General features: G+C 37.5%; 1 protein-coding gene across 7 annotated transcripts in view; it reads left to right on the top strand.

Annotated features, from left to right (window-relative positions):
• CIBAR1 (CBY1 interacting BAR domain containing 1) overlaps positions 1-16,193 on the top strand; it is a 28,476-nt gene extending 12,283 nt beyond the window's left edge. For 4 of the 7 annotated variants that reach the window (XM_032249274.1, XM_032249242.1, XM_032249252.1 and 1 more), the window contains 3 exons: positions 6,530-6,643; positions 13,692-13,811; positions 15,958-16,192. In XM_032249274.1, coding sequence (XP_032105165.1) covers positions 6,530-6,643; positions 13,692-13,811; positions 15,958-16,041 — 318 coding nt within the window. In that variant the 3' untranslated portion in view covers positions 16,042-16,192. Of the gene's footprint in view, positions 1-6,529; positions 6,644-13,691; positions 13,812-15,957 lie in introns of all 7 variants that reach the window. The other 3 variants (XM_032249284.1, XM_032249294.1, XM_032249263.1) reach the window with 1 other exon arrangement.
• The last annotated feature ends 403 nt before the right edge of the window (positions 16,194-16,596 follow it).

Genomic DNA, 16,596 nt, shown 5'->3' with positions numbered 1-16,596 from the left:
AACTGCTCTGCATTTTTAGTACTTGCTGTTTATCAGACTTCTTGATTATAGCCATCCTCATGGGTTTGAAGTAGTAGTTTCATTGTAGTAGTAGTCTTATTGTAGTTTTGACTTGCATTCCCTGATGATGCTTTCTGCTTTTGTTCTTTTTTCTTTTCTTTTTTTTTTTTTTTTTGAGATGGAATTTTGCTCTTGTTGCCCAGGCTGGAGTGCAATGGCACGATCTCAGCTCACGGCAACCTCCGCCTCCTGGGTTCAAGCGGTTCTCCTGTCTCAGCCTCCCAAGTAGTTGGGATTACAGGCATGTGCCACCATGCCCAGCTAATTTTGTATTTTTAGTAAAGATGAGGTTTCTCCATGTTGATCAGGCTGGTCTTGAAGTGCCAACCTCAGGCAATCCCCCCACCTCGGCCTCCCAAAGTGCTGGGATTATAGACATGAACCACTGTGCCCAACCAGCTTTTTTTCTTTTTTTAAAATAGAGACGAGGTCTCATTATGTTGCCCAGGCTGGTTTTGAATTCCTGGTCTCAAGTAATCCTCCAGCTTCAGCCTCCCAAAGTGCTGGGATTACAGGCACGAGTCACTGTTCCTGGCCTCATGATGCTTTTTGGCCATTTGTGCATATCTGCCTTGAACAAATGGCTATTCAGATCCTTTACCCTTTTTTTAATTGACTGTTCTTATTTGAATTGTGAGAGATTTTTATATATTCTAGATATAAGTCCCATATCAGATAATCTACAATTTTTGTCATTCTGTAGGTTGCCTTGTCACTTTCTTGATAGTGTCTTTGAAGCACAAGTTTTTACTTTTGATGAAATCCAGTTTATCTGTCTTTTCTTTTGTTACTTGTGTTTTGAGGTTATAGCTAAGAATCCATTGCCAAATCCAAGGTCATGAAGATTTATTCCTATATTCTCTAACAGTTTTGTAATTTCAGCTCTTATATGTCTTTGATCCATTTGAATTAATTTTTATATATTGTTAAATTTTGTAAAGGTTAAATTTCAGCACCTTTTGTTGAAGAGACTGTTCTTTCTTAAATTGAATGGTCTTGGCATCTTTGTTGAAAATCAGTTGACATGGTTTTATTTCTGAGCTCTCAGTCCTTTTCAATGATCTATGTGTGTCTGTTCTTATGGTAATACCACACTGTCTTAACATTGCTTTATGGTAAGTTTTAAAATCAAGTAATGTGAGTCTTCCTACTTTCTTTTTTAAGATTGATATGGCTATTCTGGATCTATTGCAATCCTATATGAATCTTAGAATCAGTTTGTCAGTTTCTATAAAGAAATCAGCTCGAGTTCTGATAAGGATTGTATCAAATATGTAGATCAATTTGGGGAATATTGATATCTTAACACTAATTCTTCCAATCCATGAACATGGGATGTTTGTCCATTTATTTTAATATTCTTTAATTTCTTTAAACACTATTTGTAGTAGTTTTCAGAATATAAATTGTGCATATCTTTTGTTAAGCTTTTTTCTAAGTATTGTATACTTCCTGTTGCTATCTTAAATGGATTTGTTTTCCTAATTTCATTTTTAGATTGCTTGTCACAAATGTATAGAAATATAATTGATTTTTGTATACTGCCTATGTCTTACAACCTTGCCAAACTTATTAGTTCTAATAGTTTTTTTAGTGGATTCCTTAGAATTTTTCACATATAAATTATGTCATCTGCAACAACCTGCAATTTAAATGCAAACTCCCATAACCCTAGCAAATTCCCAGAAATATGAGCACCAGATATTAATACCAGAGTCTATTAGGGTTCTGAATCTCCATTCTGTACATCATTCCTCATCACTGTCTAATTGCCTCCTTTCTAAGTAAGGCCACATTTGGGATCTTTTATAATAAAGAGGGATGTAGAAGTCTCCTAATGGTGGCCTCAAAGATCAGTCAAAAGGGTTACATTACAGCCCGTTTACTTTTTTTCTTTTATAAAGATTGTGTCTACCTATGTTGCCCGGGCTGATCTCAAACTCCTGGGCTCAAGCAGTCCTCCTACCTCCACCTCCCCAAGTGCTGGGATTACAAGTGTGACCTACTGTGCCTGGCTGGCCCCCTTATTTCTAATATAAACAGTATTTAATATTGCCATGTTGATCTTAGCATGTCTCATAAACATTTCTATGAGATAAATACTTGGAAAAGACAAATTATTGATACCACTTTTTTTTTTTTTGAGTCTCCCTCTGTCACCCAGGCTGGAGTGCAATGGCGCAGTCTTGGCTCACTGCCACCTCCGCCTCTGGGGTTCAAGCAATTCTCCTGCCTCAGTCTCCTGAGTACCTGGGATTACAGGTACCCGCCACCATGCCTGGGCAATTTTTGTATTTTTAGTAGAGATGGGGTTTCACCATCTTGGCCAGGCTGGTCTCAAACTCCTGACCTCATGATCTGCCTGCCTCAGCCTCCCAAGGTGCTAAGATTACAGGCATAAGCCACCTCACCCGGCTGATACCACTCTTATTTTGAGGAGAAACAGAGAGAACATTCCTGTTCTTACCTGTTATCAGGCTACTGCTTCTGGTAGGGCAGTTTGTGGCTCCTTCTTTAACCACTCTGGAAGCAGAAATGATTAGCAGTAGTGAGCTCTGCTCATAACTGCATTATGTGTTTGAGGTGAGTTTAATTGATAAATCCATTTGAATTTTGGTATTGGCATTAATCAGCAAGGTAATACATTTTTGACAGACTTTTCATAGGAACTTTGAAGAGTGTCTCTCTGAAATAGGCTGGTATAGAACTTAGTGTGCAAAATGAAAGAAGAATCACAATCCCATTTGTTTTCCATGTATTAGGAAAAGTCATCAGTATATGATGAATGTCAAGAAAATTTCACAATTACAAAAACGGTATTTAACCAGGAGTTACTCCTGTAATGAAGTAGCTGACATGAGCAAGAAACATCATAAATATTTATACCTTTATTTTTATTATAAATATAAATCATAAAACATATCCATAAAATAAGAGACTTTAATCTCAACACCAAAAAATATTAACCATTTTTTATTTTATACTTCCAAACTTTTCTTTTGCATATATACAGAGATATGGTAATAACAATAACAAACATTTCTTAAACATTGACTGTGTGCCAGGCACCATTCTAAGTATTTAACATGAATAAACTCATTAATTCCTCAAAACATTATGAGGAAGGTGGTATTTTTAGCCTAACGGTTATACATAAATGGGACCACCATATATGTAGCATCTCTTCTTAAAACTTTCTATATCATGGATATATTTATGCTAAGAAACACATCCGTATCATTTTTTTTGTATCCTTATAATATTTTACCAGTATGGATATATGAATTCATTTAACCAGTCCTCATTGGTGAATGTCTAGGTTATTTTTGCATTGTAGCTGTCACTGCATCATTACACATCCTTAAACAGCAGCCTTTGTGCTGGCCCAGTTATTCTCTTGAGATAAGAAGTGGAGCTCCTCCTTCAGAGCATACACTTTTAATGTATATTTTTAAAAATTCTCTCCACAAAAGTTAAACCAGTTTACATTCCTACTAAACCTTGCATAAGCACAGGTAAAATGAGTTTGTTTGTTTTGGGGGTTTTTTTTTTTTTTTTTTTTTTTTTGAGTCTCGCTGTCACACAGGCTGTAGTGCAGGCACAATCTCAGCTCACTGTAACCTCCACTTCCCAGGTTCAAGTGATTCTTCTGTCTCAGCCTCCCAAGTAGGTGGGATTATAGGCATGGACCGCCACACCCAGCTAATTTTTGTATTCTTAGTAGAAACAGGATTTCACCATGTTGGCCAGGGTAGTCTAGAACTCCTGACCTCAGGTGATCCACCTGCCTAGGCTTTCCAAAGTGCTGAGATTACAAGCATGAGCCACTGCACCTGGCAGATGTTGGCATTTCTTACTAATTTCTAAAAATTCTTTATATTGAGAAAATTAGCCCTTCAAATTAAATTGAAAGTATGTTACAAATATATTTTCTCATTTTATTGCTTACAGTGTTTTTGCCACCTCTGAGTTTTCTTATTGCCCTGTCTATCCATCTTCTTTTTGGTTTCTTCCTTGGTATCATACTTAGAAAGATTTCCATCCCTTAGGTTATATAAATACTTGCTTATATTTTCTAGTTTTTATGATTTTTAAGTATTTTAAACATTAAATATTTAGCTGACAGCTGTGTTTTGCATGTGGTGTGACATAGATACATAACTTTACAGTTTTCAAATGGATAGACAGTTATCCTGATATCCTTTATTGTATATTCTATATGCTGGAGAGTTGCCATTTCCTCTTTGCCAAAGTATTCTTAAAATCCATTTGTTAAAGATCTCTTTGTTAATCAAACAAAAGGGAGCCTTTACTGTTAGTCACTACATCAATTTAACTAGTTGGCTTTGTTGTTGTTGAGACAGGTCTCCAAATGTTGCCCAAGCTGGTCTGGGACACCTGGACACAAGGGAACCTCCTGACTCAGCCTGCCAAATAGCTTAGATTATAGGCACATGCTGTCGTGCCTGGCTAGTTTATTTCTTCAGCATTAAAAATGAGCGTTTTGGCTTGTCATCGACTCTTAGTTCAGTTTTCCCTCTAGGAGTTTCCACACTCAAGAAAACCTGACTCCTTTCTGGTTTGCAACTATCATGGGGACACTAACAACTAAGAGAGGTCCCAGCCCTGCTCAGAAGCCATTCCTCCTCTAAGGTATTCCTAGGTAGCTAGAGATACTTTAATATGAAATCCAAAATTGTATTTTAGCATAATGCTATTTATCAGTCAGTTGCCACTCCAGTATACCTGAGCCCTCTATAACTTACATGAAGTGACAATAAAAGTCATTGTGAATCATAGTTACAAGTCCCTTATTTCTGGACCCCATCTTCTCAGACTGACATATATCACTGAGTAGCAATCAAAAGGCTCTTAATGCTCCTTTAAGTGTTTTTCTAATGGTCGAGGAAAGAATCACAGGCCACTGATAATTATTTATATGGCTATCTTCCAAAGTATATGGCCACTCTTTTCTGGGTTATCTTACGAGAGCAGGAATGAAGGGAAATGTGTATTTGATTACTGCCTTCTAAAATAATCCATGCTTCAGTATTTTCTACCTTGTTCTTATTCAGCCCAGTTTTTTTGTTTTGTTTTGTTTTGTTTTTAAAGATGGGGTTTCACCATGTTGGCCAGGCTGGTCTCAAACTCCTGACCTCAGGTGATCCCCCCCGCTTGGCCTCCCAAAGTGCTGGGATTACAGGCATGAGCCACCATCCCCAGCCCAGCCCAGTTCTCTCTACAGTAATGCTTATTTTGTTATCAGATAATTAACAAAATGATAAGATCATATTTATTGAAAACTTGCCTGGTTTCCATTTTTTCCCCCACCTACTGATTACCTCACCCCCTGCTTAGATCAACATGCACATCTTCATACTCTTTGTTCATGATCTTCCTTGTCGTAAGTTTCCGTCATGCTTACAAAGGTTACCTGCACAGTCTATCTGTGAAGGAAATTATTGATTCAGCAGGAACAGCACAGTTCAGTAGGCAACAGCAAAAAAAAACCTTAAATGATCTATAACCTTATAACCTTAGAATCAGATCTGTGTCCAAAGAGTCTTTATCTGTGAGCAATCCTGGGCAAGTCAGTATTTGTAAACTAGAACGCTCCTTGCAAATATATGGTACTATTACCAGTGGCAGGAATGTCATCACTACCAAGTAATTCCTTTATGTTTAGACAATACAAGTAGCATATAGTGTGGACTATAATTCCTGTTTAAAAAATGTTCTACTGTTTGGCCTGCGGAAATTAAAAAAAAAAAAGTTCCACTGTTTAAACATCAGTTGGAGTTGCTAAAACACAAGCTTCATAACTGAACTGCTCTAATACTTAATATGCATATAGTTATTAAAAGTATATAGTAGGCCAGGCAAGGTGGCTCACACCTGTAATCCCAGCACTTTGGGAGGCTGAGGCAGGCAGATCATGAAGTCAGGAGATTGAGACCATCCTGGCTAGAACGGTGAAACCCTGTCTCTACTAAAGATACAAAAAATTAGCCAAGCATGGTGGCACACTCCTGTAGTCCCAGCTACTTGGGAAGCTGAGGCAGGAGAATCACTTGAACCTGGGAGGCAGAGACTGCAGTAAGCCAAGATCATGCCACTGCATCCAGACTGGGTGACAGAGCGAGACTCCATCTCAAAAAAAAAAAAAAAAAATTACATTTTAGTCAGATCTTTTATTATAAATATCAATTACTAGGTATAAAGAGAACTAACTAAAAACATAAGAGGGAAGTGAATGGTGATAAAGGAAATACTTTGTACAATTTGAAGGTTTGGCAACAAAAGGTCTTCACAACTATTTTTATTTCAGTTACCTTTTGTATTTTATTTGACCTATAGAAAAACAGATACTTCTGTATTTCATAAAATGCCAACATTATAGTGAGAAAGTTTCTGTATTCAGAAAGAAATGTAATTGATTGTTTAAATTCAATTCTTTGGGTTTTTTTAGACTATATTTTCCGAATTTATCACAATCGAAATGTTATTTCACGGCAAAGCTTTAGAGGTCTACACTGCTGCCTACCAGAATATACAAAACATTGATGAGGATGAAGACTTAGAGGTAGGACTATGTCTGCCTAAGCTCAGTTCTTCTTTAATGTGGAAATATTTTAAAAAGAACATAGTTTGTATGTGATTAATATCTTAAATTTGAACACTACAGTGGTTATTATGTGTAATCCAAAGCAGAAGAACTTTTATCATTTTCCATTTATTTTCAACTTTTGAAAATAACCAGGGCAAAAGTTCCAGAGTTACTTAATAGCTAGCAAAACATAATTTACATATAGCCATTTAATAAAATACTGTGTATCATTTTGACTGGTGATATAAGCCCACTTAAGTGTGCTAAAAAATAATTAACATTTATGGACTTCAGTAACATTTAAGTGTTTATGTCATGCACAATGCCCAAAGCTTTAGATGCATTTTCTCATTCAAACCTCAAATCCTAGATGGTAGCTGCTGCTCTTTCATTTTACAACTACAGCAACAGGCTTAGAGGATTGAAATAACTTATTTGTGGCCACTTAGCTAGTAAATAGAATCAGGATTCTGACTGTGTAACTTAATCACTAAGCTATGAAATAAATGTAGGTTATGTAGGCTTGCTTTATGCTGATGGTTTTATTAAGTGCAAATAATTCTGATTGGCCAAATAACATTAGAGCAAGTAAGTATCAAAGCCTGGTCCTCAATGAGCAATTCTATAAATATGCAACCCTCTTACCTTCCAAAAGGGGAAAAAAAAGGTATGAAAGTATTTATGCTGAAGTAAACTATTCAAGACATACTTTCCCCATTTCATCTCTAAGGTAGAAGTGAAAAAAGCCATGTAATCTCAACATATAACAAGAATTCTGTATTAATAAAATATGGGAGTGTCTATCATTTAACAAATTTGAAGATTCCCGGAATTTTTTTTTTTTTTTTTGTATCTTTTCCTCCCCCCTTGAGAGAGTCTCGCTCTTTCACCCAGCTGAGTGCAATCTTGGCTCACTGCAACCTCCACTTCCCCAGTTCAAGCAATTCTCCTGCCTCAGCCTCCCAAGTAGCTAGGATTATAGGAGCCCGCCACCACACCCAACTAATTTTTGTATTTTTAGTAGAGATGGGGTTTCACAATGTTGGCCAGGCTGCTCTTGATAATTCTCATTATCTGCCCACCTTGGCCTTCCAAAGTGCTAGGATCACAGGCATGAGCCACCGCGCCCAGCCTAATTTTTTTTGTATCTTAACTGTCAGTAAAGAGATCCGCTGAGCCTTCTTGTCCCATTACTCCACGGGCTCTAGGAAACTTAAGTAAAACCAGAATATAGGTTAAAGAAAATGAAGAAAAGTACATGTTACGGTGTGCGTATATGTTTCCAAACAAATCTGTTTTATATTAGTTATATATACATATTTATATTTCTCTATTTGTCAATAATGACTCTCCAAGTGTTATTTCAAAATACTACAGCTAAGGTTTAACTTTCACTCCTTTTCATGTCCTACTTTTAAAAATTGATTATCAAGGCCAGGCGCAGTGGCTCATATCTGTAATCCCAGAACTTTGGGAGGCCAAGGCAGGTGGATGACCTGAGGTTAAGAGTTCAGACCAGCCTAGCCAACATGGTGAAACCCTGTCTCTACTAAAAATGCAATTAGCTGGGCTTGGTGGTGGGTGCCTGTAATCCCAGCTACTTGGGAGGCTGAGGCAGGAGAATCACTTGAACCTGGGAGGCAAAGGTTGCAGCTAGCTGAGATTACACCACTGCACTCCAGCCTGGGTAACAAAGTAAGACTCCATCTCAAAAAAAAAAAAAAAAAAAAAATCAAGCTTTCATCTGTCACTTATAATAGTAAATGTTTATATAATGATTACTTTGAGTGAGCTACTGATCTTTGCATTTTAACTATAATATTTTAATCCTCTCAACAACTTTGATAAAAATACTTATTCTCATTTCTATGGATGAGAAAACTGAAGCACAGTGAGATTAAGAAACTTCCCAGAGATCTCATAGCCAGTAAGCAGCAGAGCTGGAAGTCTAACCCACAAGTTTGACTACAAAGTCCATTATACTTTAATTCTCTCTACATTAGACTTCCAGAAGTATGGTTCTTGATGAGTGACATTAACCATTTCCTGCAAGAAATAACACTGCATTGACTGGCAGATTCAAAAGTGATCCCCCAGTTCTCCTTCAAGACTGTAGTCCACTTTATAAGTATTTTCATTCTTCTCTTTATAATACCTTTGACATGCTATTTGTTACCTGAAATTAAAGTTCCTTCAAGCCCTTAAGACCCCAAGATTTTCCTTCTCATCCCAGAGGTCCTAATTCTTCTAATACCTCTGACATGCCTTTTGTTAACTGACATTAAAGTTCCTTCAAGTCCTTCAGTCCCCAAGATTTTCCTTCTCATCCCAGAAGACCTAGATATTCACAACACTTCCTTTATAACTTCTTACCACTACTCTTAATCAGCCATCTAAGTAGTTTGTGGGAGAAGAGCTCTATGTAAAACTAAAGGTCTCAGGAATATGTGGTAGATGTGTTTTTGTAATATCACCTCCCCTATTTTCTAGTGAAGTAATACTGAGCAAGTTAACTTCTTCACTCTTCAGCTTCCTCCTTTCTAAAATGTAGATACAGTAGTGCTTACCTCATATAGTGTTTGTTCAACTGTTTATTGTGCACCTCATATACACTAAGCACCATTCTAAGTGTGGATTATTTAGCATTCTAAGTTAGAAATGGTCCAAGTTAGTCAAAGCAGTAACTTTAAATCTACCAGGCAATTCAGATCCCCCCCCAAAAAAACAACTGTGTAACGATTTTTTAATAATATGACCAGTCCCATAAAGAAAAAAAAAGTGTGTTGTGTGTGATGGGATTCTAAATAATCTGGAGAATCAGAGTGATTTCTTAATTAGAATTTTGAGGGATGCATAGGATGCCTGGCAAAAACTTTCAGGTAGACGGCATACATAGATACACAAAGGTCCTGAGACAGGACTGTTTTAAAGAAAGAACAGTATATTTAAAACAACATAACTGAAGAATCATGGTGTGTATTGGGAAAAAAACAGAACAACACAATATAGGGCATAAGCACGTGTTCAAAGAACCATGGGCATAAACTGTTATGCCACATAGCAACTGTGGAGGGAGCAGTCTGGGGAGAATTGTGAGACCAGGGGAAGTAACTAATTGATATAACTGATATACCATCAAAACAGGTACCTACCAAGAGGAGGAAGGATCCTGTAAATACAAGGTTTCTTGGAAAGAAGTAAAGAAGACATGCAGAAAAAGACTGAGAAATTACTTGCTATTCTTCCAGACAGTCCATGCTTTATAAGGACCACTGAGATTTATTCCAGCTGCAGCCAGTGTTTTGTAGTTAGGCACCTCCAGTTATATCACAAGCCATCTTACCTTACTTGTTCTTCACATAAGTATTGTCAGGCCACCTCTATATTAACTTCAGAGCACATTCAGATCTTGAGAATCACTCTTAGAAGAGATCTTGGACCATGTTGGAAAATGCATTATTGCCAAAAAACTGAAGTAAAAGGTTAATTTTAATAAATATTTAACTGGTATAGACTTGTATCCCAAGGGTTACATACTGCTTTTCATTTCCCACTTTAAATTCCATCTTTGCTAGAAAAGTTAAAGGAACGTTTTAACAAAATATATCTTCTCCAAATACCAGTTGATTAATGAGTCATTGCATTTTTATATCATACTAGTTTGTCAGTGCTCCATGTCTGGCACCAAAATAGAATTGGGTCCTTGGTAACCTGTTAACCTAATTAGCACCCCTGAATTCCTTTAAAATACACGTCTCACCTCCTATCTTTTATCTTTAATTCCTTTCGTGTCCTACAGTTCTCTTAAAGGACTGTGTAGCCATCCCCTAATTTGGGTCTCCTTTTACCCCCAGTAAAAGATGTTAATTAAATTTACTTTTGCCAGATGAACATCATTCATGAATGATCATTCACTTTTGCCAAATGAACATCAAATGAATGATATTCATTTGGCAAACGTGAATGTAATTAACGTCTTCCATTTGCCAGGGAGGAGTTGCATAGATAAAACAGGGCTCCCTTGCTCTAGAGAACTTCTGACTAGCTGAGACAGATAATGCAATCAATTACAAAACACTGAGTTAAAAGCAATACTTGAGGGTATGAACAGTAGGAGCTACTAAGACAATAGGAGAAAGCATAAGATGGAGTTTTATATTGTCTTGAAGGACAAGTAAGTTTGCTGTAATTCTAGGCTAAAGAACTAGCATTACAAAGGCATAGTATAACTTATGTTCTGCATTTACAGTCAAGGGCCACAAAAAGTTTTAGAATAGAGAAACAGGCTGAGCATGGTGGCTCACACTTGTAATCTCAGCATTATGGGAGGCTGAAGCAGAATTCCTTGAGGCCAGGAGTTCAAAACCAGCACGGGCAACATAGCAAGACGCTGTACAAAAAAAGAAAAAATTAGCCAAAGTGCACCTGTGGTCCTTCTGCATTGAGTGGCAGAGGGACCACTCAGGAGGCTAAGGCAGGAGAATCACTTGAGCCCAGGAGTTTGAGGATACAGTGAGCCATGACTGCATTACTGCAGTTCAGCCTGAGTGACAGAGTGGCTCCCTGTCGAAAAGAAAGAGAGCAATAACTTATTTTGGCCTTAAATTAAAAAGTAAGCTATAAAAGGTACGTAGAGTCAATAAAAGTGCCTCAGGTGAGAAACCTAAGTGTGTGTGTGTGTATTTTTTTTTTTTTTTTTGAGACAGGGTCTCCTCCTTTTGTCTGCTGGCATGTAGTGGCACAATCACAGCTTACTGCAGCCTTGACCTCTGAGTTTAGGTGATCCTCCCACCTTAGCCTCCCAAGTAGCTAGAATTGTAGGCATGTCCGACTATGCCTAATTTTTGTATTTTTTGTAGAGATGGAGTTTCGCCATGTTGCCCAGGCTGGTTATGAACTCCTGTGGCTCAAGCGATCTGCCTGCATCAGCCTCCCAAAGTGTCAGGTGAGAAATTTAGGGAGAATGCCCAGGCTTATAGCTTGTTCTTCTAGGTAAAGGATAATGTCTTTCATTATAATAGCTAATCTAGAGCTACACTGTTCAGTAAAGTAGCCAGTAGGCATATATGGCTATTTAAAGTTCAATTAATTTAAAAATTCAGCTCCTCAGCCACATGAACCACATTTCAAGTGCTTAGTAGCTACACATGGCCAGTGGCTACATTTTTGGACAGCGCACAACAGCATGCATTTCCATCATCTCAGAAAGTTCTACTGGACCGTGCTAGTCTACAGCAGGAGATAGTTGGGAGCATGAATACAGCTGTCACAGGGTATGCTTGTCAGGGGATTCGTTGAAGGGTAGTCATTAACAGTGTAGATACATCTTTGAGAGAAACTTCAAGACAGGGTCTTCTGTCACCTAGGATGGAGTGCAGTGGCATAATCTCGGTTACCTGCAACCAGTGCCTCCCAGACTCAAATGAATCTCCTGCCTCAGCCTCCTAAGTAGGTGGGACTACAGGCATGCACCACCACCACTGGCTGATTGTTTTTTTTAATTTTTTATAGAGATGGGGTTCTGCCATGTTGCCCAGGCTAGTCTCAAACTCCTAGGCTGAAGTGATCCTCCTGCCTTGGCCTCCCAAAGTGTTGGGATTATAGGCATGAGTCACTGTGCCCAGCAGCATTGTTTTTATAAAGTGGCCTAAAGGAAACCCTTTAAAAGTATTTTAGGTGTAAGTAGTAGAAAAGGAGATGTAAAGAAATAGAGAAGCTAGGACAATGAAAGAGCTTAGTAGCATGTAAGTTTCAAGAAGGGGGTCAGTGAGGAAGAGAAAAAAAAAGACCTTAATGATTTGGGCAAGGGCAATTTTAGTGGAAGTGAAAAGCTCAATTGTAGTTTGTTGAAAAATAAATGGAAATTTCTTAAAAAAGAAAAAAAATGGAGATAAAGTCAAATATTCAAAGTTTTTTTTTTTTTGGTTTTGTTTTTTTGAGACGGAGTTTCGCTCTCGTTACCCAGGCTGGAGTGCAATGGCGCGATCTCGGCTCACCGCAGCCTCCGCCTCCTGGGTTCAGGCAATTCTCCTGCCTCAGCCTCCTGAGTAGCTGGGATTACAGGCACGCGCCACCATGCCCAGCTAATTTTTGTATTTTTAGTAGAGACGGGGTTTCACCACGTTGACCAGGATGGTCTCGATCTCTTGACCTCGTGATCCACCCGCCTCGGCCTCCCAAAGTGCTGGGATTACAGGCGTGAGCCACCGCGCCCGGCCTCAAAGTTTTTAAGAAGTTATACCTTGAGGTAAGTAAAAAGAGAGACTGATCTTGACCTTGTTTTCGAGGAGAGGGAACCTTTGGAAAGCAAAAACTTTTGTTTGTTGGTTGGGTTTGAAGTTTTGGTTAGAAAAATGCACACTGGAAATAAATCAGAATTGTATTTTAAGAAACAGAGAAGGAAAAGGAGGGGCAAAAAGCTTGAGGAAAACGAGGAAAGTTGAAGAGATTGACATCTGATAACTTTACCTACTAGTCTATTAGAGAAATGGTGGGAGTAGGATAGAAAAGATGGAGATAGGCAGGTTTAAGAGTAACGTTTGGAAATAGTGCCTTAAGAAAAGAGAACTGAGAAGTCATGGCATTCCAGATACTAGTTAAGGTTGGAATCCATAAATTATAGTGGCTCCAATTTACTCTAAGGTGATTTTCCATAGCAGTACTGCAATGAAGTTAAATTGGTAAGAGTTGAGAATATGAGGAACAGAAAGAATCAAAGGTGTGAGACGCAGCCTCCCTACTAGCTTGCATGCTCTTTGGGGGTCTGAACTTTTGCAGTTCTCCTGGCAAAAGCATTTAAATGATTGTTTCATGACTAATTACTATTTATATCTGTCATCATCTTACATAGTTCAAACATAATTTTTAGCTTTCATCTTTCTAGCTTATTTTTGTTTTACATTTGCAATAACTGGAATTTTGTCCATTTGGGGGGAGTTGTTTAAAAAAAAAAATCTTAACTAAGGAACTTGACTGTCTTTTGTTTATCATCTACTTTATAATGCTATTTTTATCATTACAATAGGTTTTCCGAAATTCTCTGTATGCACCAGATTATTCTTCTCGTTTAGATATTGTAAGAGCAAATTCAAAGTCACCTCTTCAGAGATCACTGTCAGCTAAGTGTGTATCTGGAACAGGACAGGTGAGTAAGAAACCATAATCTAAAGGAATTTGAGCTGCTGCCTTTGGAATTGTTGAGTTCTAAAAATGTTTCCCCTCAGCCATTACACCACATGTAACTTATTCTCCTCGGACCTATTTCCTCTTCTATAAAATGACTGACGATTCCACTAGGTGCAGCTCTGTTATTTCTTAAGTATCTTTTATACTGTAATTTATATGTAATAAAGCATAACACTTGAGAGCAGAAGTGAAAAAGAAGAATGCTAATGCAGATGGGTTATCTGCTATAATATGAAAACCACAGATTCTGAAGTCAAACTTGGGTTTAAATCTATCAAGACAGTGGATCTATCTGATTTAATTATAAGTATAAATTTAAATACTGAATTATACCAATAAAGGGCTTTTGCTGAATACAGAAATCATTTCATTTTGTTCTATACCCAGAAAGCCTGAGTTTCCCAGTATCTAGAGCATGGTCTTTTTCTGTAAGATGTGGAAACTAAATGCCTTAGGCTTTGTGGACCATATGGTTTCTACCCAACTACAAATAACAACTATAAACACATAGAGCAGTGTGACTGTGTTCTAATAAAATTCTATTTACAAAAGCAGGAGGCTGGCTGGGCCACAATTTGCCAAACCCTGATCTAGAATGCTATGCCCTTTTATTCATATCTAGCCTTCAGAATACAAAATTCAGCAAACTGTTTTCAAAATACAATTTTAGGTATACAACTTTTAGGTAAATAAAAGTTGTATTTTGAAAAGAGTTTCTCGGCCGGGCGCGGTGGCTCACGCCTGTAATCCTGGCACTTTGGGAGGCCAAGGTGGGTGGATCACCTGAGGTCAGGAGTTCAAGACCAGCCTGGCCATCATGGTGAAACCCCATCTTAATTTTAAAAAAAAAAAAAAGTTTCTCATTTCTATTTTCTATTTGATTTTCATTTGATTCTCCTCTAAGCATTTGTTTTATACGTATATCTCTCACAACCCAATATTTTTATTATTCCAGCATTAATTGCCTTGAACATAAATTTCATAAATTCACTTTTATAGTACATATTAACATTTTGACTACAACTAATATTGTCACCTTAATTAACACTTGTATATCACTTTAGAGTGCATTATCCTTAGGTTTCTCAACCTCAGCACTACTGACTTTGGGACAGATAATTGGGCCCACCAGGGAGGAGGAAGGGGACGGAGTACTGTCCTGTATATGGTAAAGATATTAAGCAGATATTAACATCCCCAGCCTCTACCCACAAGATGCCAGTAGCACACATAAACATGCAGCCCCAATAGTGACAAACAGTGTCTCTAGACATTTCCAGATGTCCCCTGGGTTAGATATAATCACCCTCAGAGAAGTTTTAAGCAACATACCCCACATGCAGCAGTCAAGCAACTTAAAGCTGGTGAATTCAGATTATCAACCCTCATTCCATTTAAGTCACATTACTTTTATATCAGTACTTCTGTCCCACTTCCTAGCTGAAGTACCCTTCTATTTTCGCCATCCATTTTGATTCTCAGATACTGTTTTTGTGAGCCAAAATTTATTGTTAACATAATATACTAAGTTTATACTTTTTTCTTGAGACGGAGTCTCGCTCTGTCACCCGGGCTGGAGTGCAGTGCAACAATCTCGGCTCACTGCAACCTCTGCCTCCTGCGTTCCAGTGATTCCCCTGCCTCAGCCTCCCAGGTAGCTGGGACTACTACAGGCATGCGCCACCATGCCCGGCTGATTTTGTATTTTTTAGTAAAGACAGGGTTTCACCATGTTGGCCAGACTGGTCTCAAACTTCTGACCTCAGGTGACCCACCCACCTCAACCTACCAAAGTGCTGGAATTACAGGCGTGAGCCACTGTGCCCAGCCTGAGTCTATACTTTTAAGGTAATGTTTTTGAAGTATTGATGGCTATCCACCTAGAATCAAATGGTTAATTACACATTTTTATTCAAAAAAATATGAATGAAAAACTGACTTCTAAGCTTAAAATTTATAGGGAATTTTCACTACTAAAAGTTATGACATATGGACATTTTTCTGAAATATTTGTTGTGTGCCCTTCTCTATAATAGCATAAAAAGATACCAAGCATGTAAAATTTTTTTAGTATCTTTATTTTTTAAAATGTGTTCTTTTAACAGGTATCCACTTGTCGACTAAGAAAGGATCAACAAGCAGATGATGATGAGGATGAAGAGTTAGATGCTACAGAAGAAGAAAATTAATTGTCTTAACTACATGTTTCCATTTTCATCATAAATGACATGAAATACACAATGACTAAATTGTAGAACTTTATACTCACTTTGATATGTTAAGCCTCAAAATGAAGACCAACTAATGGAAACTTATGCTGACCACAAAGGAAGGCTTGAAAAAAATATTACATATCAGTTATTTCAATATCCTAACTAGTGTTATGTGATTTTTGTGTTAAGTACCATTCTTTTTAAAAGATGGTATATTTCAAAGTATTTCATATTAATGCACTATATCTACTTGAAGTTCCAATAGTACATTACGACAGAAACCAAAAGATCTAACAATTCCACTTAGCTTCTTTTAGGTTAAGACTGCATGCTTTCATAACCCCAGAAAAGGGTCCTAAGTCGTCATTCTGATTACATGTAATAATAATCCATGAAGCCTTAAGAAAAAAAGATTTTTTTATGCTTTCCCTAAATTTTTGTTTTATCGTTTGATAAGTAAATTTACTTTTCAAGAAGAGTATAATCAAAGAGTAAAGATAATGTGACACTAAGATATCAGTGTTTTATGTA

This window comes from Sapajus apella, unplaced genomic scaffold (genome assembly GCF_009761245.1).
Source record: "Sapajus apella isolate SASKATOON/1434 unplaced genomic scaffold, GSC_monkey_1.0 scaffold3, whole genome shotgun sequence".
Taxonomy (NCBI): Eukaryota; Metazoa; Chordata; class Mammalia; order Primates; family Cebidae; genus Sapajus; species Sapajus apella.
Note: the sequence above shows the minus strand (reverse complement) of the source record. Positions and strands in the feature narration are given on the sequence as shown.